Source organism: Sporobolomyces koalae, assembly GCF_050403365.1.
Source record: "Sporobolomyces koalae JCM15063 DNA, S_koalae_JCM15063T_v1_ctg23, whole genome shotgun sequence".
Taxonomy (NCBI): Eukaryota; Fungi; Basidiomycota; class Microbotryomycetes; order Sporidiobolales; family Sporidiobolaceae; genus Sporobolomyces; species Sporobolomyces koalae.
The window spans coordinates 171,981-193,972 of NW_027481748.1; the positions used below are offsets into that span (position 1 = coordinate 171,981).

The following is a 21,992-nucleotide window of genomic DNA, read 5'->3' on the forward strand; positions in this document are numbered from 1 at the left end:
CTGTTACGGAATTCTGCCCAATCGTCCCTCCAACTGCTCCGACAACACCCCCTACACGCGTGGCGTTTCCCCCGAGGAGGATGGCGTCTACCCTGTCCCGTCGACGTGGTGGAGGAACTGGAGCGACGAGTACCGGTACGTTCGGGGGTGGTGAAGCGTCGTCGTCGTCGAGCACCGCACCCGCGTCGGCATCATCCGACTCTCGTCCCCATACCCCGAACGAACGTATCCAAGGTTCATCCCACCACAAGGTCGCGTACGACGAACGCGACATGAAAGACGAGACGGAGGAACGCTTGCACCCGCAGTTGACCTTGATGGAGGAAGTGCTCCTCCTCGGGCTCAAGGACAAACAAGGGTACCTCTCTTTCTGGAACGACAACATCTCGTACACCCTCCGAGGATGCATCGTCCTCGAACTCGCACTCCGACACCGCATCGCCATGGTTCGTGATCCGAACCGACGAAGGTTCCCCCTCGCAGACCGCTACATCGAGGTCGTAGACGACAAACTCACCGGCGAAGTCCTCCTCGATGAAGCCCTCAAGATGATGAAGCACAGCGAACGCATGTCGGTCGGGACTTGGATCGACCTCATGAGCGGCGAGACTTGGAACGTGATGAAGATTGGGTACCAACTGAAACAAGTTCGAGAACGGTTGGCAAAAGGACTCGTCGACAAAGGAGTCCTCCGTACCGAGAAACGCAACTTCCTCTTGTTCGACATGGCGACTCACCCCGTATCCGACCCGACGTTCAAAGATCAAGTCTTGAGACGTACCTTGTCCCTGTTGACGACTCGTTCGACGGCGGTTCCGACTCAACATTTGTACGGCGACGAAGTACGGTACCGTACGATTCGAAGTGTCGCCATGGTGTGTGCCGCGTTTGCAGCAAACGTACTCGAGAACGCCCTCGTCCACCTCAATTACGATCAGAGGGAAACCGCGTTTTCGAAATGTGATGAACTGTTGGCAGAATTCTCTCAATGGCCGTTCGGAGGAGGTCCTCCACCTTCGACATTACCGAATTCTTCTTCCTCTTCTTCGGCGGCAGGGGCACGAGGGAGTGGGATTGGTACAGGAGGGAATGTCGAGAGGATGGAGAGTGCCAATATGGCCGAAATCCAAAGGTTGGCCAAAATGGAACTCCTAGGTCAAACCCCGAATGGTTCGAGATCTCGAACTGGGACATCCTCGAACGCCGAAGCACAGACTATGCGAGAGTTGCATCTCGAAGTCGTGGCAGCCGTACTTGAAGTCTATCGGAGGATGGACAGTTTGCTTTGAGTCTAATTGTGCAAGTGGGAAAAGGACCGAGGTGTTTTCTTTGTTTTCTCTCTCTCTCTTTTCTTCTTTTTGGTTTTGTGTTTTTCTCTTCTTTCCTTCTTTTTCTTCTTCTTCTTCTTCTCTTCTTTCTGTACCATTTCGTTCTGTCATTATTCTTTTTTTTTGGCAAAGGAGAAATACTACTATCCTACATGCTTTAGAGAGAGATAGAGGTTCTCTGTCTTAAGATCGAGTCCTGTCCAAAATGGTCTGAATTCGATCCAACCACACCTGTTCTTCCCCTCCCAATTGTCCATCATCCCCTCCCTCGATTGATTCTCCCTTCTTGTGTTGTTGTTGTTGTTGCCAATCTTTTGAAACTTGTTCAATCATCCCGACTCGATCCGATTCTCCATGTTCGTTCAACCATCGAACGTATTCAGCTCGAGTCCACCCATGATGTTGATGAGGTAGTGGGACTGGTGACCTCGAGATCAAGTGATGTAGGAGGATCAAAGTGGGGACCGAGGTCGTCAGAGTGGGGTTCAACAATGATTCCGTATCGAGGAACAACAAGGGTCGGAAAGCTAAATATCATACGATTACCCGAAAAACGAAAAAAAAAAAAAAGTCAGTTTTTCAAGAAGAAAGAAAGAAAAGGGGATATTGGAGAAAAACTTGCCTCGAAGTGCTTTGAATTGATCTCCTAGGTCTTGCAAACTAATGTCGTAACCCGACAAGTATTGGTTGATCGAGAATTCCAGAGCGGTCGTGTCTTGAGTCAGTTTGAGTTTGCCACTTTCTCCCAAAGGTTGGACGATCGATGCGTGCAACAAGAACGTTTGTACTGTAAACCTTGCGAGATCGAGTGCCCTGTCATCCACATGTAAATTCAGAACATGTTTTCCCCCAAAACGAAAAAGGCCACAGCAGAGAGAGAGAGAGAGGAAGAGAAAAATCACCAGTCTTTGCCTAGTTGTCCTACTCGATAATTCGCCAGGATTTCTTCCTTGACGAATGAAAGTTTGTCGTTCAAATCGTGCATGTATCCACTCGCACCACCACCACCACCACCACCACCACCACCTCCCGCCGCCATAGTTCCAGGGTTGGTCATAGGACCGTTGACAGAATTTGGTTCGGGGGTTTCTTTCGAGTAATCGACTCGATGCATTCGAGCGAGGAGGGTTGAGAATTCTCTTCGAATCGACATGATGAGAGGGTTGACGATCGCCAAATACGCTCCTCGAACTCTCTACACACCCATTACATCGATGACGATTGAGCTTCGCAGAGGGTAAGGAACGAATATATGGGTAGTACGTACATCGATCGAAGGTTTGAGAATCTCTTGTACACTGTCGGTATGGTCTTGCAAGACCCGTTCGAGGGGATGCCACAAGTGATACAGAGAACTGGTCAAGTCGGCATTGTTGTGTTGAGAAGGAGTTGCGAGCGGACCCAGCAACGAAGTTGCCGAATGATCGTGTGCAACCTGAATGCGTTTTTGAGCATGAGAGATCATCTTTTGTGAGAAAGTCGTTGGAAAAAAAACGGCGATTTAAGGAAACGCAGTTCAAACTCACGAGGCTTTCAGCACGTTGCATGAAGCTTTCGATAGCCCGACTAGCACCTTTCGCGACCGCTTTGACCAAGATTGGATCGAACCTTGCCGCATCAAGTTCATTGACGATCGCTCTCGCCGTTGCAAGACCTTCGTTCGCGGTGGGCGCTGTAGGAGGTCTCGAAGTGAACGAAGCGGCGAGAGAAGAAGAGATCGAGAATGCCGAAGAAACTGATTCGGTGAGTCGATTCGTTGATCGTGTGAGGTACAACGTTTCGAAGGGTTGAATCGAGCGTAGGACGAGTACAGTTTCGGGTCTGCAGCCAGGTTTCTTCAGATAATGATTCTGGAATCGTTAATGTGGAAGAAAGGAGCACGTACGATTGATGGGCGAGGGTGTACACGGTATCGGTGTGAACGGCGATTTTCGAAAAGAATTCTTGGAACAATCGCAGCAATCTTGGGTATCCGGTACTCAGGAGAGTCTGTACAAAGGTCGAGGCTGTCGATCATGTACTCCATTGGTCAGTGCTTGAAGCTTCCGAGATTCGAAAAAGGAGACCGATCAATGACGAACATCGCACTGCCTCTTTCGCTTGCGTCTCGAATGCCTGGGCGAGACTCGTCCAAAACAACACGCTCGGCTTGTTCTCGAGCACCTGTCACCCAAAAAAAATGGGAACGGATCAGCTTTAATCTCCCTGACGCCTGGCAAAAGTAACTCGCCGTCATGGCTTCATCAAGGAAGCTAGTCTGGGTCATTTGATCTTTTTTAAGTGTGAGAACCTTTTCGAGAGTGTACACCTGCATTGACAGGAAAAATTGTAGGTAGGTGAGCTGACAGCGAGAGCCTAAAATATGGTAAATCCCGACCTTGATGCAGATATTGCCCATATCATTGACGAGGTGTTCGAGTCGGTTCCACATGGTCGAAGTCCACTGGTGCAAGTTTGCCTGAGTCGGTTCATTCCTCGTTCTTGATTTGTACACGAACGCCGATGCGGCACTCGCAGGTGTTTCTGTTTTTTTTTTCCCAAATTCGTGAATTACGGTTATTTACCTTTGAATGAACGAGAAAGAAGGCTGACCTTTGGTTCCAATTTCGCGAGCGAGTGCAGCCATGTCGAAACAAGACTTGACTTTGCGATACACGAGTTCGTTGAGGTCTGCAACGAGGGAATCGACCAAGGAAGGCAGGACGGAAAGGTTGTAACTCGTTTGGAGGGACGAGGCCAGGAGCGGTTGATCCTGAAGAGAAACATGGAGGATCAATCACTGAGTCGCACGCGAAGAGTGGAGCGCATAGGCAGGGGGCACAGACTGACCAAGTCTGTGAGCCCTTTCTGAACCGAAGTTTGCATCTCTTCAACCACTCGTTCCCGGGACATCTCGACTGCCGACAAGTTGCTCTCGACGACGTCGAGAGTTCGGATCGGAAGTACAGCTTCTGGATCATCGTCGGCGTGCTCGATTCCTTCTCCGGCGTGCTCGATTCCTTCTCCGGCGTTCAGCAGCGTTTCTTAGAAAACCCTTGCGAGCAGTTAGAGATCGTCCTGGTGCAAAGGAGGAAGATTGAAAAACACTAGCTCACCAATGTCAGCAAGAGTGAGGGCAGCTTCAGCCATCGCTCGCTCCCTTCTCTCGGTGCCACGCTCTTCTGTCGAACCCACCGAACGGTGCAGGGTTGCGGGCGCGGGAGTGCGATCGATCTCTGCCATCTGGCCTTCAAGCCTGCGAGCGAGGACGACAAACCGTTGGGCCCGGCGTGCGAGAGACGCGGCGCGTCTGACCCGGGTGAGCATCAAGAGTGACGATGCAAGTGATTCATACGGGAGCGCGATTTTGCGGTGTAATCTGTCCCAAGGATGCGAGATATCAGGCCATTGAATCCGAACAGTAAATAAGATAGAGGGAGTTTTTACCGAGAGACGCCCGCTTCGACCTCTGAGAGTCCACGCTTGACTTCTGCGAGGTCACCATCCATACCTCCCAAACTCGCAGCTTGCAACAACAAACTCGAGTGATGTTTCGTAATCTGTCATGGCAGCGTCGATCAGAGAATTGCGACTCGAGAGGGCAGGGGGGGAACTGGGATTTACTTCAGATTTGAGTTGTCGGTTGAGGTCTTCGACTCCAAAGTTGAGTCGCGCGAGAGCCGCCGAGACATCCCCAGTCCCATTCTCTCCCGTGAGACCTTTCATGAACCCAGGACCGAGTTCGGTAGTTGAGGACGTTGAGGATTCCTCGCGAGGCGGATACTCGTCGCCCTTGAGGACGGCATGTGCGAATGCATCGGCTTCGAACGTCGGGTGGAGGAATGTCGAGTACTCTGCACTCGAAAGGTCAGTGAGCGGGGATGCACGGGTGGATCGAAGGAGGGACGGCAAACTGACGAGCAAACGAAGGTTCCGAGGTGGTGCCAGTCGCGGCCGGCATCGCTACCCTGAGTAAGGAATCGCGAGAACGCCTAGCGAGTGCTACCTGCGGCTATCCGAGCCGGGCTTCGAGTGTATACGTCGAGGCGAGAGGCGGTGCAACGAGATAAAACGCGCGCGCGACCGGGTACGTACGGTATAGCACTCTCTCATTCAGCTCTCACAGGGGTGTCCCCATGTCATATAGAACAATCCACGAGTCACAAAGAGAAACACAAAGCTCCCAGCGATAGGAGGGTCGGATCCGACTAAGTTCGGGACGGGTATCGCGTAACTCGCTCTTGCTTTGCGATTAGCATACGATTCAGTGAGAGAACGAGAGAAGAGAACAGCGATGGGTGTTGCGTACGCACGCGGCACCGGCGTACCCCATCGGCATTCGAAAGATTTGCTGAGGTCATCGATCAACTCTCGTGTTGCCCTCACTCACGATCTCGCTGGGTAGAACAGATGGGACGGGTTCTACTTGCAAGTATTGCCTCGCTGCTCACTTACGAGTGTTGTTGCGCTGACAGTTCTCGCAAGTTACAGGATCTCGCACCGCCGAAACTGCTCGCAGTCACCGCAATCGTCTCCTTGGCGATCCTCGTGACTGTGTACATCCTACCACGGCTTGCGAAGCTCATCTTGCCTCGGCGATGGATCCGCGCCGTTTCCGATGTCGCGAGCTCGCCTGCGTCGTTCGCCTCTCACGCGACTTCAGCTCCCACTTCCAACCCACCCTCAACGGTCGATCGCAAATTGTTCACTTTGATCACCTTAGGAGCGCTTGAAGGAACTGCATGGCTCGTCGGAGCGATTTATACGGCCGTTCGAGCCGCAAAAGCCCACGATCGAACCCAACTCGGCTCACTCGCGGTCGTAGGACTCGCTGGAATTTCCCTCGGATGGGTACGTGCTCGTATCAGACGGATCAGCGTCCATTCCTGAAATTGACCAGGAAAAAAGTTGAACGTTTCCAGTATCTCTCGTCGCTCCTACTGCTCGAGAAGCGGAAACACGCTCGACCCTCGGCTCCTCTCCTAAATTTCAACTTCTACTGCCTACACGTTGTCTTCCTCTCGTTCCACGTCATCTCGCTCGCAATCCACCATACAAACCAGGTCGACCTCGAGCTCGCCCTGACGATTCTGCACGCGCTCGCCGTCTTGTCGGTCCTCGTCGTCACTCTCCGCATGCCGCTCTCGTCCCATTCCATTCGCGAATCGTACACTCCCGTATCCAACGAAGATCTCGCCTCGACAAATACCGAAGGCGACTCGGTCGAGGTGATCGATTCGAAAGACAAAGTACACCTGCCGTCGCCCGAACCTCACGTGACCTTGTTCGAATGGGTCGTGTTCAGTTGGATCGGTCCTTTGATCGCGAAAGGGAAATCAAAGAAACTCGGGTACTCGGACGTGTGGCAGTTGCCGTTCGAGATGAGCAGTGTCGGAATTCGAGCGACCAGTCCTGGCAAAAGGTAACTAAACAGCAAAACATCCATGATTTTCTTCGGAAAGGGGGGTTCAAAAGCTGAACCTGGTTGACGATGTATAGGTTCAAACGATTGATCCCACAAATATTTTTCAACAATTCTCAAGATTTGATCTTGTCTCTCACACTCGGCCTCGTCTCTTCATTCCTCTGTACGCACTCTTAAGATAACTCCACTCCCTTCACTTCCGATCAAGTCGTGCCCGCTGATCCCAAAGACTTTCGTTTGTTTCCAGCTTATTGCTCGCCCTACTTTCTCAAACAAATCCTCCAATCCTTGTCGCCTCCGACTCCAGGAGAACCTTTCGATCCAAACTTGCGCAAGAGTGCCTACATCTATGGACTCTTGGCATTTGTCGCTCAAATCGCTCGAGCCGAAGTTGGTCAGTCCCACCCTGAGATTCTCTTTCGTGGTCATCTCGCAAGGAACGCTCGAGCTAACGCGCTTTCGGTCCACAAGATTTACAACAACTGTGGCACGAGAGAAGGGCGATCATTAGGACTCGTAGTCAGTTGATGGCGGACGTGTACGAGAAGGCGCTCAAACGAAGAGATCCCAGTGGTGCGACTGGCGAAGATGCTGACAAACTCGACAAGAGTCAAGACAAGAAGAAACAACCACAACAGGAGGAGGGCAAGAAGGAGGGCAACAAGAAGAAGCCCCAGGAAGGAAGAGGTTCAAGCAGTACTGGCAAGATTGTCAGTCTCATGTCGGGCGATGCCAACAAGTCGAGTCTACCTGTTTCTCTTTTTTCTCTCTCGGAACAAAGCTGATACATGGATTTTGTATGCTTTTATCAGGGTTGCGATGCAGCTGATGAGCTTGTCCTCGATCGTCGCCGCACCGTTCGAACTCGCAATCGCGATCGCGTTCCTCTATCAGTACGATTCTGATTCCAATCTTGTCAACCCAGACACGAGAGACTGAAGCGAGATGCTGTTTGCTGTCAGACTTCTCGGTTGGACCTGTCTGGCTGGTCTATCGGTTCTTGCTATTTCGCTCCCGGTCAACAATCTACTCGTCACTCGACGAATCAAGGTGAGAGGCTTTGCCCGCAAATGCTTCGAGCTAAGTTGTAGAAACCGCGCTGACCAAAGAGTACAGATTCATCGCTCCATGCTCTCGGCTCGCGATTCTCGGATGGAGGTCATCAACGAACTGTTCAATGGCATGTCGCGCCCTTTGAGAGACTCATTTGTCGGACAAGTCATCTGACCTATGTTTCTCTCTTGACCAACCGACAGCGATTCGGTTCGTCAAGTACAGTGCCGATGAACGCAACTGGTTACGTCGAGTGGGCGACAAACGAGAAACCGAACTCAAATGGTTGCTCCGCACGAGGCTCAACTCGATGTTCTTGAACGTCGTGTGGAACTTTACTCCAGATCTCGTCATGCTCATCTCGTTCGCATGTTTCACCCTCATCCTCGGGAAACCTTTGACGGTCCCGATCGCGTTCACTTCTCTCGCCCTGTTCGCTCTCGTGAGAGGCCCCATGTCGGTCTTGCCCATGTCCATCACTCAACTGTTACAAAGTGTGTATATTTGCGTCCCTGAGGCTTTTCAAAAGGTCCCTTTTTTTCTTCGTCCCTTTCCCTGAGCTTACCCTTAGTCTTTTCAACTTGTTTTCCAGCTTACGTCTCGATTCAACGTCTCGAACAATTCTTCGATGAACCCGAAGTCGACCCGTGGGTTTCGGCATTACGCGAAGAAGATGCAACTTCGACCCGGTCGGAAGGATTCTCCGACATTGGGATCGTCAACGGCACTTTCAAATACAGTGAAGAAACCACCACGAAACTCGTATCCAAGGACCGCTCGTCCAAGAATCAGCAGGTCGAATCGGAAACAGAACCTCAAGTCGCAGTTGATGAACCTGAACCTGAACCCGAGTTCGAGTTGAAAGAGATCAACGTCTCGTTTCCTTCGAAAGCTTTGTCCCTCGTTGCAGGTCCGACAGGATCTGGCAAATCTTCCCTCTTTCTCGCTTTGCTAGGAGGTACGGAACCCTAAAAATTTTCTCTTGCGCCGCCCGAGGAGGTCTTCTGGTTCCTGACTTTTTCTTGGATCTCAAAAAAAAAACAGAAATGACTCGAGTTTCGGGCGAAATTCACCTTCGGAAAGGAACTCCTGGACAAAATCTCGATTCTGAGACTGGATTGTACGAAGGAGTTGCGTATGCCGCACAACTGCCTTGGTTACAACATGCATCGATCCGTAACGCAAGTCGTCTTCTCTTTTGTGTTCCATTGGCTCTTCGAAAAACGGGAACGAGGGTTGTGCTGACACCATCTATTTTCCTGGTTCTTTAGAATATCCTCTTTGGATCGGCTTACGAGAAGGAGAGGTACGATGCGACGATTGATGCTTGCGCCTTGAGACCCGATCTCGACATGTTTGATGCGGGAGACGAAACAGGTCAGTCTCACTCTACGTCTTTTTTTCTTCGTCAAGAAACCTGGGGACTGATCCGGCGCGACAACGTCACTTTTCATTGCGCAGAGATTGGAGAAAGGGGTATCTCGTAAGAATTCCAGTTCACCTGCTTCTGCATTCGGGGACTTCAGCTGATACGCTCTCTCTAGTCTTTCTGGAGGACAAAAAGGTATGTCAGGCTTGCCCCTCGATTCTGTGATCTACTTGACTGAGCGCTGTTCGCTGTACAGCTCGAGTCGCTCTCGCTCGTGCTGTGTATTCAAGAGCCAAGGTTAGTATTTCCAAGAGCAATGCCTACGAAATCTTATGCTGACCTGTTGAACCACAGACTGTCTTCCTCGATGATCCACTATCTGCTGTCGATTCTCACACGGCGCGACATCTGTATCGCAAATGCCTCAAAGGACCTCTCCTCGAGAACCGCACGGTCGTAAGCTACCAGTTCTCTTAAAGTATCCGGAAAGATTACAGCAATAAATCGTAGTTGTGGTTGACCAGGTACTCGTCACTCACCACATTTCACTCTGTCTCCCTGGAGCCGAGTATTTCGTATCCCTCTCGGAAGGTCGTATCGAGAAACAAGGCCGAGTGGCCGACATGGATCAGTCGGAACTTCAAGTCGAACTCACCGAGGAGGATGAGGTGGCAGAGAAGGTCGAGGAAGCGATCAAGCTCGACATCAAGGACAGGATCGATCCCGCAGACCCGAAGGGAGCCGAACACGCTGCAGCACAAGTCATTGCCGGATCGGACGATGAGCCTCCTCGACCGTCGGCGGCAGCGGCGAAAAAGACATCCGAAGCGAAAGGGAAGCTCGTCGAGGAAGAAGCGAGACAAACTGGACGAGTCAAGTTTGCCGTCTACTCGCTGTACCTTCGCTCGGCCGGATACACGACCTGGGCTCTGATCTTCCTCTTGATCCTCGCGGGTCGAGTGTTCCGGGTTGCCGATCGATGGTGGTTCCGGGTTTGGGGCGAATCGTATCACCTCTCCGATTCGTTCTTCTTCCGCCTCTTCCTACCGCAAAATTCCCAACTCTCGCTCCACTCCTTCGATGCTCAGCCTCTCGACACTTTCAACGTTCCCAATTTCCCCTCGGCATCCGAATCGGTCTCGTTCTACCTCGTTGGCTATGGAATCATCTGTCTCGCCAACCTTGCACTCCTCGTGTTTGGGATTCTCGTCGCATTCAACGGGTCGTTCAAGGCGTCCCGTGCCCTCTTTACGGACTCGCTCACTCGCGTGGTCCATGCTCCATTCCGACACTTTGATGCGACTCCCGTCGGTCGAATCCTGAGTCGATATTCGTGAGTTTGACCATTTCCTGTTGGGTAAAGAGCCAGAGTTCATGAACCTTCGCTCTTGACAGGCAAGATATGAGCACCATCGATGGCTCGCTCATGGATCAGATCCGCATCTGCATGACGCATGCGCTGTCGTTCGTCGTGCAAATGTCCGTCATCGTGGTCGTTTCGCCATACTTTATTCCGCCGGCGATTCTCATCATTGCTGCTTACGTCTACTACTCGCTCATGGTCGGTCAAAAATCTTACTCTGGTATCACTGAATTACAGACTGATTGTCTCATTCCCCCTTCTTGATCAGTACGTTAAAACGAGTCGGGACCTTCGACGCCTCGAGTCGGTCGCTCGTTCACCCATCTTTTCGAAATTCGGAGAAACGCTGCAAGGTATCGTCACTTGCCGAGCCTTTGGATCCGAACGACGGTTCCTCGGCGAATTGTTCGAGTCGGTGGACAAGATGCTGAGTTGCGCCTACGCGAACGCGCTTTCGAACCGATACCTCCTCTTCCGCTTTGACAGTACGTCCCTGTCTATCATGAGCCGCGTCACTACGCCAATTCACGCTCTTTGAACTTCTCAGGTCTCGGAGCACTCGCGGTCATCATCACGACCTATTTGGCGCTTATCTCTGGGGCCAGTCCGGGTCTCGCCGCGCTTGCGATTACGAGTGCACAGGCTCTCGTTCAATCAGTGTATTGGCTTGTGAGTCTGCTACCTTCCGGACCCCTGAGCTTGTACTGATCTTTTCTCCGCTCGCAGTGTCGCTTCGTATGCTTTCCGGGATTCCATGAATGCTTTTGGGAATTCAAAATGCTGATTATGCCCATCTGTGCCGTTTCAACAGTGGAGTCAACTTGAGGTCGATCTCAACGCCGTCGAGCGCGTCACCGATCTGCTCTCCACACCTCAAGAACCGCCTCAAATCATCGAGGGCATGCGTCCTCCAGCGACGTGGCCCTCGTCGGTCGGTGGCATCTCGATCGAGAACCTCTCGGTTCGATACGCGCCCAACCTGCCCGATGTGATCAAGCAACTCTCGGTCGACTTTGCCCCGAGGAGCAAGATCGGACTCGTCGGAAGAACCGGTAGTGGCAAATCGAGTTTGGCCACGAGTCTTCTGCGCTTCGTCGAGCCGTCAAGCGGCAAGATCATCATTGATGGAATCGACGTTTGCAAGATCGGTCTTTACGATTTGCGATCCGCCGTCACTCTCATCCCGCAAGAAGCCGGTTCGCCCAGTTTCGCTCTTCAGGTTCATTGCTGCTCGCGAAGCTGACGTGATTCTTCTCCTTTAAAGTTCTGTTTGCCGGAACGATCAGATCCAACCTGGATCCATTCAACCAGCATACGGATGCAGATTGTCTCGACGTTCTCGAACGTGTTGGTCTGTCCTCGAGTTCGTCCACCTTGGCCACTCCTTCCGCTGGACCTTCGCGAGCAGAATCTCCTGCGCCTGGTAGCACGCCTCCCGAATCGAACGACGTGAAAGCTAACGCAAGCAACGGGCGCTTGAGCGTGCATCTCGGCACGGCCGTCTCTGCCGGCGGACACAATTTCTCCGTGAGTCCCGACACGGTAAACGTCCTCAATGCCTGTTCCGAGGCTTATAGAGAATACGCGACAGGCTGGACAACGACAACTGCTCGCCCTCGCCCGTGCGCTACTCCGTCGTTCGAGCGTCATCATCATGGTTCGTGACGTGAATTCCCACCGCCCAGTCCTTCCATCGTCTAACTTGATTGTCGAATTCGAATGATAGGACGAGTCGACTGCGAGTGTCGATTTCGAGACGGATGAAAAGGTGAAGTTCTCTCTAAGCATCCCTTCTCAAGCTCGGCTAACTGACAGATTCACTCCGTAGATCCAACAAACGATCCGAGAAGGATTCTCGGACTCGCTCGTCATCACGATCGCTCATCGTCTGCGAAGTATCATCGACTATGACAAGATTCTCGTACTCGACAAAGGTGAACTCGCCGAGTTCGACTCTCCCGCCGAGCTGCTCAAGAACCGAGACGGTATCTTCCGAGGCATGTGCGAGAAAGCGGCAGATTGGACGGATCTCAAGAAGATGGCAGGTTTGGACGAGTAAACGTTTATCTCGCAATCGCGGTGCCAAGTTCTGTTAATAGACGATTTCAACCAATATTTCCACATTTTTTGAACCCACGAACGAATGGTGAGCATTCCTCCGTGTCTGATTCACGACAGGGCGTGCCAGAGTTTTTGCCAGAATCCGGTCGGTACCGGCTCTTCGCTCTCGTCGTTGCTGTGATAACCACAAGACCTAGGGTCAGTGATCTCGATCAACTCGCGAGACTGAGACGAGAGACACCCTACTCTCGACTTCCCGAGAAAAAGTCGATCGCCGGCAGCGGAACCCAAGTAGAACTCCAGTACAGACGGGCGGTGAAATAAATCGCGATAAATAGCACGCTGTGGACACATGGCAAGTTGAGGATCTTCAATCAGTATTCTCTTTCCGGACGAGCTCGAGTGTGAGGCAGAAAATCTTACACAAGTAGGTATCGCGTTATGAACGTCGATGTTGACCCGTTGCCCTTGATGAACACCTCGAACCCCTACGTCAAGAGTAGGACTCCGAATCCGATGAGCGCGTAGAACGCCGCGTAGGGTTGGAATCGGCCACGGTAAGGGAATACAATACGGTCGATGCCCTGCGCTTGGGCTCCGTAGTAAAAGCGCAAGAACATGAAACAGATCCCCATCCAAGAAAGGATCCCTCACACGCTGTGGACGTTTCCGATGGTTAGTGCGCAATTTTCTCGGTGCTCGCCAATCGTGCTTGATCCGACTTACGAGCAACAATTTGACAACCAGGTGAAAACTCTAGAAGCACCGTCGGTCCCTGAGGACAAGAATGCGAGCGAACCGAATGCGCTGCTGATCACGACACTGACCCAAGGTAGCCCGTAACGGTTCGTCCGTTTCAAGATCCTAATGCACGATTGGGTAAGCGCCCATGTCAATTGTCCGTGTCAAATTCAAAGCATAGACGTACGCAGGTGCTTGACCGGCGACCGCGAGGCCAAATAGCGAGCGACTCGCGACATACTATGTCGGAATATCAGTTACGAGCGCGTATTCAGAGGAGTAGCGTGGCTGGACTTACGAGACCGGAGGACGCGGCGGAGGTGGCTGAAATGAGGAAAGCTGCGTTTGCGATGCTGGGCAGAGCTTCGATACCAGCTCGATTGATCGCAATCACGAAAGGCGAAGACATGGCGGTTCCGTCGGCGCGTCCGAGCGCTGGATCATCGTAAGCCACGAGGAGACCGACGACAAACACTCCCGCGACTGGCGATGCTATGATTAGCTGTCTGTCCCAATTCTCTGTGATTCCGGGAGGACTGACCGTAGAAAAGGGCGATCCGAGCAAGGACTCGATGGATTGCGCGAGGGAGACTTCGAGATGGATTCCTCGCCTCTGTTCAGGGATGCCCTGTTGATGAGAAACGGCATTCCGGAGGAAATGGAATGAATGTGGAACGACCTGCTTACCGCCTGCTGCGAGCGAGACAATCTCAGAGCCGACGTATGCATACGCGGACTGGGTCAGGCAAGCCCAGAAAGCGCAGAATCGGGCGAGACTCGGCGGCGTGATACGCAAATGAGTCGAGTTGAAGGGTCCGGGCGTATGCCAGTATGAGAACCCGATGGCCGGTGTCCCTTTGACCCCGCCCGAGCTGATGACGATCCCAACCAGTAGGAGGACGATGATTGTCAGGATCTAAACCTCGACAGTCAGGTCACGGTTCTCCATTGCGTTGCGCCCCTGCAGTACGCTCACCTTGATGCAGGCGGCGATGTATTCGACTTCGCCATAAACGCGCGGTCCCCCGAGATTCACGATGATTACAACACAGTAGCAAATCGCGATCCATCCAGCGGGGTTTGCATTCGTCCAGAACGAGACGAGCACAGCTGCGGCGCTCAACTCGGTCGGCAAGACCAGCAACCAGTTGAGGGTGTAGGTAACTCCAAGCGCAAGTCCAAACGGTCGGTCGACGAATCTCGAAGCCAAGGCGAGGTGTCCTCCTGCAACTGGTAGGTGCGAGATCATTTCACCTAGCGAAATCATCATCGAATAGACGAGTGTCGCCATTACGCAGTCTGTCGATCGGGCATGAGCGTGAGCTTTGCCATCTCTATTCTCTTGCTGCTCACTATAGGCACTTACATGCGAGAAGGACCGCAAGTGGCCCCTTTTGAAGACTTTGTGCAGTGCCCAGAAAGAGCCCCGCTGCATTGGCAAGGCGAGCGGAATCAGCTGGGCAACGGAGGAGAATCGAAACCTTTGGGCCTCACTGCCAATCACTCCGCCGATCCTGCACAAGTTCCTGCGTCAGCACGAAGATCTTATCTACTCAAGCTGGACTTACGAGATCATTGCGACTGTGAAAGATTATTTTCTGATCAGCGCAGGCACCTCGCGCGGGCAATGACTGTCGAGACCTCACTGTGTCGGGACTTGAGCTGCCTTCGAAGCTGCGTCGGTTGCTGCTCCAATTCGCCGAACCCGAGGTCTTTCGAATCGACAAGCTCATCCCGGTCTTTGTCCGTTGAGAAATCAGATGAAAAGATCGAGGGCGACAACTGCTTGGATAGTCGACTAGGAACGGGCGGGTAGGCGGTCTGGTATGTTGGGAGGACTCTAGACGGCTCGTTCATGCTGTCGTATGCGTTGATGTCAATCATTGGCGAGGAAGAGTACAGAGACTCGCGAGGACAGGACCCCAAATCCTTGATGAGCCCGATGACCCGAGGCCCATGCTCAGGCGGAGAAAGCCCGGATCAGGGGCCTGAACCCGAGAGGTAAGCGTGCTCGCTTCCGAAATCGCCATGATCAATCAAAGGTGAAAGACAGAGTTGACGATAGGCTACAATTTACAAGACAGTCGCAGTTCTACACTTCTCAGGCAAACAAGGTATATGTACAAAGCGTTATATGTATCAAGCGTCTTCAACGGCACCAACTCCTCCTCGGCCGACCATGAAGCTCGCTTCGATCGGGATGTCTTCAAGGGCGATCTCTCCAAATCCTCCGAGCGCGAGCTCGACTGCCGATAGACCCTTCATGCTCGCCTTAACCTTGCCCGATCCAAACACGACCTTGGCGATGAATCGACGCAGGACGTCGCCTCGACCTGGCAAGAGGAACAGAGGGGCGTCGACAAACGTGGCTGAGACGATCGTTGTCGCGTTGTGCGTAGCGTTGGCAGGGATGTGGATCGTCTCGGCAGGCATTGCAGCTGCAGGCTTCATGCGTGCAAAAGCGTTCGCAGGGAGCGGGTTCGGAGGGTAATCCGCTTGTTCATCGACGTCTCCTCCGGCTCGGTGATGACTGAATGCAAGCTGGTCGCGTTGTTGCGAGCTGAACACGCTGTCGTCGACATCGAAGCGAGGAAGGTCTCCGTCGTACACGAGAACATCGGGCAAGATGCGTCTCGCATTGATCGCGTCCTCAAGCGATTTGGCAGCTTCGGGCAAAACCACTTCGCCCACGACGCGACCCGAAGCGAGCAGGTCACCCTCGGGACCGTCTCCTCCTCCACCAAGTTTGATCTTCATGTCCTCCATGCGCAAGTTGTGGAAAACGTCCGGTACTTCGTTCGTGCCGGGCAATTTGAACAGGAAGGTGTAGTTCGATGCGAGCTCAGCGACGAAAGATGGCGGGAAGGGCGCGGACGGGTCGGGATCGGACTCGAGAGGAGGTTCGGGACTCGTGTCGTAACGGATCAGGACATCGTTGGGCCTGCCCGAGAGGTAGCGAGCGACAAAGCGACTCAAAGCTCGAGAGAGCGGCGTCTTGTTGCTATCCGGACCCTTGAGGAGGTTGTCCGCAGGGACAACACGACCCGATACGGCAATCGGTGCTGATTTTGCGCCAAGAGGGAAGGAGAACGGAGTAGTCGAGATACGAGCGAGGGTCACATCGGGCACCTCGTTCTCGGAAAGCGTGTCGGGAGGCAGAGGGATGGCGATCGATACTGGCAGGCGGAATGGCATGCCCCATGCAACAGCCGGTATCCGACCCTTCTTGACCGCGTCGGCGAGAGGGTCCTTCATCAGCGCCCGGACATCCATGGCAATGACTGTCTGATTCGGATGTGTCGGCGAAGGTGTCTCGAAGGCAGAGTAGGAAATGAGGTCAACAAGGTCCATCGGGTCCTTGGGCACAGCTGGCAGCTCGGGCACTATTGGGGAGAGGGTCAGCGATTGACACAAACCTGATGGAGATTTCCAAAAACGTACCGAGACCAACAATGCGCTTCGAGATGCCTTTCATGTTGATATTGCCAACAAAGTTCTTGCGATCGAGCGAAACCGAAAGGTGCGGCAGCACTGCGTCGAGGCTGTATTCGCGGCTGTCCCAGACGGCTTGGCCGTAGGCAACAAGATCGCGGGGCGAAGGGAATGTGACGGGGATGCGGAGGGTGAACGCCTTCATTTTGGGAATCGGCTCGGCTTTCGTAGGGTACGACAGGGGCAGGTCCAGGGCATCCATGCCCTCAACCACAACGAGGGGGTTCAACGGTTCGAGCGCGTCGGTGCCCTCGTACAGTTCAACACGACCAACGTTGACCGTGACGCCGTGCGCTTTGCGGACGGCCCAGCGAGCGAGCTTGTTCTCGACCCTGCGCAACCACTTGCCGTCCTCTTTCGTCTCCCAACCGAGCGCTTTCCTCGCGTCAATTCCGGCCATGCCTTCGACTTCCAGCATGAGGGCAAGGGACTCGCTGCCGTCTTCAACTGGACTGACTTTGACGCTTGAAGGCCCAACGAACAACAAGCCGCGCTGGGCCATGTCGTCCACGCTGCCATGCTTGGCCTGCTCCGACAAAAGGTGACCGACCCACAGATGCAGGGTTGCCGCAACCACGAGCGATAGGACAAAGAGGAAGGCGAAGAAGAGGCAGCAGATCGAGGCGATACTGAGTCGGTTCCGCTGCGGCGCGGCAGGCACGACTCGGATCAGGCCGTCGTCTTCCTCGCTATTGACGAGTCCGGCGAGGTCTTCATCGTCCGCGTCGAGATCGGGTCGTCCATCCCTGAAGCGCGATTTGCGGTGGTTGTTTGACGGAGATGGTGATGATGGCGAGAGCAGAGGGGCCGATTCGAGATCGTTGGGATCGGCTGGCGCCCTGGTCTTGCCCTTTAGATCTCCTCCGGGCGGATTGCTCATAGCTGCACACTTATCACAGCGTCGGATCGAGTGGAGCTAGCGATCGATTGCGCGGTGTCGTCAGTGTTGATCGCTTTCGTCGTGAGTGTGCCGTATCAGGTGGGAGCCTGTGTCTGTATTGTGCGCGTGTATGTATCGAGTCGGCTACAAAGTCTACTGGGAATGCGAGTGCGTGACGTAGTCAGGTGGTTGGGCGAAGAGCGCGCAATTCCTCGACCGGCTGTCAATTCTCAGCTCGCACTCGCAATACACTCTCTTGCTTACAGCCAGTCTGAGAGACATAAAACACTTGCTCTGATATGTAAGACGAGACGCAGAACAGAAAGAAAAATAATGGAAAGATAAGCCAGCCTCCGCGGCGTCTTGAGCTGCGACTGACCTGCGAACTTGTCGTGGCTGCTTCCCGCTCGCGATAACCAACTTCCGAGCTTCCGAGCGCAAATGCTCGCATCGTGGCAGCCACGGTCTCGTGAGAAAAAATAACTTGAAACGTACTTTTTCTGCGGTCAGGGACGATAGCGGCCGTCAATCAACCCCACGCTTTCAGACAATGGTCCCCCCCCCTTTGATACGATGCAGATCGGGCAGAAAGGACAGCTGATCAAAGACGCGACCCTACACTCGGCAATGGCGAGCGCGGCTAAGCGACCGATAGGGTACTATGCCGCACTTTTGCGAGGATTGCCTTTGCGGCTCCAAGCTGAGATTCCTTCAATCCGGTTCAATCAGGGAATCTTTTTATATGGGGTAGCGCGGATGCTCCCGGTATCTCTCGGTACCCTGGCAAGCGACAAGGCTCTCACAGGGGAACTGCCCCCGGCGCGTAGATATGTTATCTGCAGGAGTGGAGAGCGGGAAGCTTAAGAGGCTCGACCGCACAGGGTACCGGAGAGGAGCGATTTTTTTTTTCTTCTCGCAGGCCAACTGGACTGTGGCGACGATCTCGTCCGGTCGAGCAGCTGTCGAGACCGTCGTCAAATCGCAGAGGCGCAGAGTCGGACTCGCGTGAGAACGGACGCGAAGGGCCTCGATCGCCTGTTTTTATCGGTCGAAACGTCGATCACGGGCCCCCACTCTTGGCGTCTCCCAAATTTGGCAGCGATCTGGAATCATTTTCTCGTCCACCCCGTTGCTCCGTGAGCAGTTGAAAACCGTCGTCCAGTGTCGCTTCCCTCTGCTCTGCTTCTTCATCTGCCTCTTGCACAGCAGCACAGACTCTCAACTCTCTTCTTCCTCCCGCACGCTCTCGACCCGGTCAGCTCCTCTCTCGGCCATAGTCGCCGCCTACAAAGCACCGGCCCTCTTTGTTTCTCGCCCCGCACCCGCCTCACGATGAGCGCGCACCTCAAGGACCAAGACGTCGAAAAGGCGTCGCTGCAAGACGTCACCTTCAACAATGGTGTTGAAGCCACCGCAGACCAGTCGCTCCATCGAGGGTGAGTGCGGGCGTCCGTGCCTCGTCCGTTGCGTTCGAATCTCAGCTGACCCCCCCACCTCTCGTTGCTCGAATTTGCCAGACTCAAGGGACGCCATGTCCAGATGATCTCGATTGGTGGTGTTATCGGAACTGGTCTCTTCCTCGGAACTGCGAATGCCCGTGCGTTTTCGTCGATTTCGCTCCATGCACGGTTTCCTCCCCGGCTGACGCGTTCACGCTCGCTCTCCCAGTTCGCCATGGTGGTCCTCTCGGTCTCCTCCTCGGTTACCTCGCCGTCGGTTCCATCTGTTACTCGGTCATGGTCTGCTTGGGAGAACTCGTCTCGCATCTCCCCGTCGCTGGTGGTCACATTACTCTCGCTCGTCGCTTTGTCTCGCCCTCGTTCGCCTTCGCCATGGGGTGTGAGTATCCCGCTTTATAGCCGCTTGTCGAAATTGTTTCGATCGGGATTGACCTTTTCATTCGCAGGGAACTACTGGTACAACTGGACCATTGTCTTGCCCGCTGAGCTGAACGCTGCCGCGGTTCTCATCGGTTACTGGGACAAAACCACGAACCCCGCTGTCTGGATTGCCGTCTGCCTTGTCGTTGCCGTGGCCATCAACTTTGGAGGTTCCCGAGCTGTAAGCAACGTCTGCCAGCTCTCTCGCTACGGCCAAAACTGACATGCATGCGCCTTCGGACCATTACAGTACGGTGAAGCCGAATTCTGGTTCGCCATCATCAAGGTTCTCACGATTATCGGTCTGATCATCCTCGGTATCGTCATTGACGCCGGAGGAGGACCCAACGGTCAATACATCGGGTTCAAGTACTGGAAGAACCCTGGAGCACTCGTGCAGTACGACGGCGTTGAAGGCACTACCGGACGCTTCCTCGGATTCTTCGCGGTTCTTATTCAAGCCTCGTTCTCGTACATCGGTACCGAAATCGTCGCGATCGCCGCCGGTGAGACTCAAGACCCTCGCAAGACCCTTCCTCGTGCCATCAAGAACGTCTACATCCGTATCCTCCTCTTCTACATCCTCGGTGTCTTCATCACCGGTCTCCTCGTGCCCTCGAACGACCCTCGTCTCAAGCTCGGATCTGGAACTGCCGCCTCTGCTCCTTTCGTCATTGCCGTGAGTGTTCTGCCCGTGCTTTTCATGGCAGGTTCTCGAGTTGACCATCTCTCGCTCGTCTCAGATTCAAGATGCCGGTATCAAGGTCCTCCCCTCGATCATCAACGCCTGTCTCCTCACCTCGGCCTGGTCTGCCGCCTCTTCTGACCTCTACACCTCGTCCCGTGCGCTCTACGGTCTCGCCGTCAACGGTCAAGCTCCCCGCTTCCTCCGCAAGACCAACCGATGGGGACTTCCTTACTACTGTGTCGCTGTCGGCATGGCCTTCTCGCTCCTCTCCTTCATGTCCGCTGGCTCGACCTCGGCCGGTACCGTCTTCGGTTACTTCGCCAACATGACTTCGGTCTGCGGTCTCATCACCTGGTGTGGTATCCTCCTTACCTACATCCGATTCCGCAAGGGTCTCGAGGCTCAAGGCATCGACCGCACGCTCCTACCTTACCGCGCCCCCATCGGCATCTTCCTTGCGTGGTACGCGTTGATTTTCTCATGCGTTATCCTCTTCTTCAACGGTTTTGGAGTCTTTATCCACATCAAGGCGAACGGGTTCGATTCGTCTACCTTCGTAACCTCGTACTTCCCCATCTGGTTCTTCCCCGTTCTCATGATCTTCTACCGACTCTGGCGCCGCAACGACCGCGGACCTTCCCCCGCGGACATGGACTTCGTTTCGGGCTCTCGCGACGAGACCGGTCTCGAGGACCCTGCCCACATTCCTTCGTCCGACGACAAGACCTTTGGACAAAAGGTGCTCGCGTACGTTCTGTAAAAAGGTTTTATTGGTCCAAACCACTCTTCTCGCAATCGTTACTTGTGTCACCCTGTGTCTCCTCCTTGTATACCGGATTCTACTTTACGTCTATAGGGATAAATAGTTACCTTGCAAAACGTCCTGGTTCTCAAACTAGGTCTTCGGCTTTCGTGAGAAAGAAAAAGGGTACATTTGGTGTGGCGCATCGAGCGCTTTCTTTCTTCTTCCACTCCCGAAACGGCTGCAGCGCGTCGGAGCGCTTGCCTCCTCCGGTTCAAAAATCTACCTCAAAGAGGTCGCCATTGATACTTCGCTCGCGCTTCTCTATAGGTTTCTCCTTCGTTCTTCAAGTTATTCTCTCGACATGGTTGAGCGGAATCACACCACCTCCCTTGACTTTCAATGCCATCGACAATCATGTTGGATCGTCGAGGCTCAGGACTCAGGAGGAGCCTTCAAACAGATCGTCTGCCGGCTATAGAGCGACGGACGCGACACGGCGTCGTGTCCGATTCGATTCGTTCTCGGACTTGGTAGTTCCGTCTGTGGTCGGAATATCCGACCGGAGAAGCTCGAGCGAGTCGAGCAGCAAATGAGCGTCCAGCACACTCGCCACCAGCTGATCAAGTGACGCAGGCTCAGCATGACCCGGCTCGGCCGCTCTTTCCGATTCGGACAATAATGGGGGACGCAAGGGCCTCCATCTACAATCTACTGCCGCCCGTTCGTGAGTCTGAGCGCATGCAAGGGCGACTTTGAAAGAATCCGAGGTACCTTCCCTTTGTCTCCATGCCCGTGGTGCAAAGGGGAATCTGCGACATGCTTTGTAGAGGCTCCCAAATAGCGTCTAGCAATACAAGCGGGCCTGACAAGTCCATTGAACAGCCAGAACAGAAGAATCGGTGATCACGGGGGGGTCCGCGCACGAACTCCCTCGGGCACAGTCCCCTCGTGTTCCCGCGGGTATGTCTCTACACGAACCTCTTCCCCA

The 21,992-nt window shown here is 53.7% G+C and overlaps 7 protein-coding genes across 7 annotated transcripts; 3 read left to right on the forward strand and 4 right to left on the reverse strand.

Moving 5' to 3' along the window:
* Positions 1–80: 80 nt before the first annotated feature.
* On the forward strand, positions 81–1,289 carry VPS74 (Vps74p; the record flags this gene model as incomplete). Its single annotated transcript, XM_076679495.1, has 1 exon — positions 81–1,289. One exon carries the CDS (start codon positions 81–83, stop codon positions 1,287–1,289), a length of 1,209 nt encoding a protein of 402 aa, XP_076533403.1.
* A 222-nt stretch (positions 1,290–1,511) lies between these two features.
* Positions 1,512–5,268, reverse strand: JCM15063_002108 (uncharacterized protein; the record flags this gene model as incomplete). Its single annotated transcript, XM_076679496.1, has 15 exons — positions 1,512–1,855; positions 1,951–2,141; positions 2,231–2,523; positions 2,596–2,763; positions 2,855–3,149; positions 3,214–3,334; positions 3,410–3,491; positions 3,559–3,636; positions 3,706–3,851; positions 3,921–4,080; positions 4,158–4,351; positions 4,424–4,686; positions 4,755–4,867; positions 4,932–5,161; positions 5,226–5,268. The coding sequence occupies 15 exons, from the start codon at positions 5,266–5,268 to the stop codon at positions 1,512–1,514; spliced, it is 2,721 nt and encodes a 906-aa protein (XP_076533404.1).
* Positions 5,269–5,601: 333 nt separating this feature from the next.
* JCM15063_002109 (uncharacterized protein) lies at positions 5,602–12,576 on the forward strand (the record flags this gene model as incomplete). Its single annotated transcript, XM_076679497.1, has 27 exons — positions 5,602–5,708; positions 5,783–6,158; positions 6,230–6,729; positions 6,807–6,895; positions 6,980–7,126; positions 7,204–7,471; positions 7,545–7,625; positions 7,695–7,782; positions 7,849–7,912; positions 7,989–8,279; positions 8,378–8,743; positions 8,830–8,966; positions 9,057–9,162; positions 9,247–9,268; positions 9,330–9,349; positions 9,411–9,451; positions 9,509–9,610; positions 9,679–10,487; positions 10,550–10,715; positions 10,786–11,002; positions 11,065–11,186; positions 11,244–11,252; positions 11,329–11,713; positions 11,782–12,044; positions 12,109–12,174; positions 12,244–12,285; positions 12,346–12,576. The coding sequence occupies 27 exons, from the start codon at positions 5,602–5,604 to the stop codon at positions 12,574–12,576; spliced, it is 5,115 nt and encodes a 1,704-aa protein (XP_076533405.1).
* Positions 12,577–12,686: 110 nt separating this feature from the next.
* On the reverse strand, positions 12,687–13,198 carry JCM15063_002110 (uncharacterized protein; the record flags this gene model as incomplete). The annotated part of the gene is made up of 4 exons (XM_076679498.1): positions 12,687–12,753; positions 12,825–12,920; positions 13,002–13,066; positions 13,148–13,198. The coding sequence occupies 4 exons, from the start codon at positions 13,196–13,198 to the stop codon at positions 12,687–12,689; spliced, it is 279 nt and encodes a 92-aa protein (XP_076533406.1).
* A 30-nt stretch (positions 13,199–13,228) lies between these two features.
* JCM15063_002111 (uncharacterized protein) lies at positions 13,229–15,203 on the reverse strand (the record flags this gene model as incomplete). Its single annotated transcript, XM_076679499.1, has 11 exons — positions 13,229–13,235; positions 13,305–13,442; positions 13,507–13,559; positions 13,618–13,802; positions 13,861–13,932; positions 14,007–14,235; positions 14,296–14,618; positions 14,686–14,748; positions 14,814–14,833; positions 14,888–14,900; positions 14,966–15,203. 11 exons carry the CDS (start codon positions 15,201–15,203, stop codon positions 13,229–13,231), a joined length of 1,341 nt encoding a protein of 446 aa, XP_076533407.1.
* Positions 15,204–15,458: 255 nt separating this feature from the next.
* JCM15063_002112 (uncharacterized protein) lies at positions 15,459–17,691 on the reverse strand (the record flags this gene model as incomplete). Its single annotated transcript, XM_076679500.1, has 2 exons — positions 15,459–16,702; positions 16,761–17,691. The coding sequence occupies 2 exons, from the start codon at positions 17,689–17,691 to the stop codon at positions 15,459–15,461; spliced, it is 2,175 nt and encodes a 724-aa protein (XP_076533408.1).
* Positions 17,692–19,023: 1,332 nt separating this feature from the next.
* Positions 19,024–21,019, forward strand: JCM15063_002113 (uncharacterized protein; the record flags this gene model as incomplete). Its single annotated transcript, XM_076679501.1, has 6 exons — positions 19,024–19,127; positions 19,209–19,288; positions 19,360–19,530; positions 19,598–19,752; positions 19,822–20,250; positions 20,315–21,019. The coding sequence occupies 6 exons, from the start codon at positions 19,024–19,026 to the stop codon at positions 21,017–21,019; spliced, it is 1,644 nt and encodes a 547-aa protein (XP_076533409.1).
* Positions 21,020–21,992: the final 973 nt, after the last annotated feature.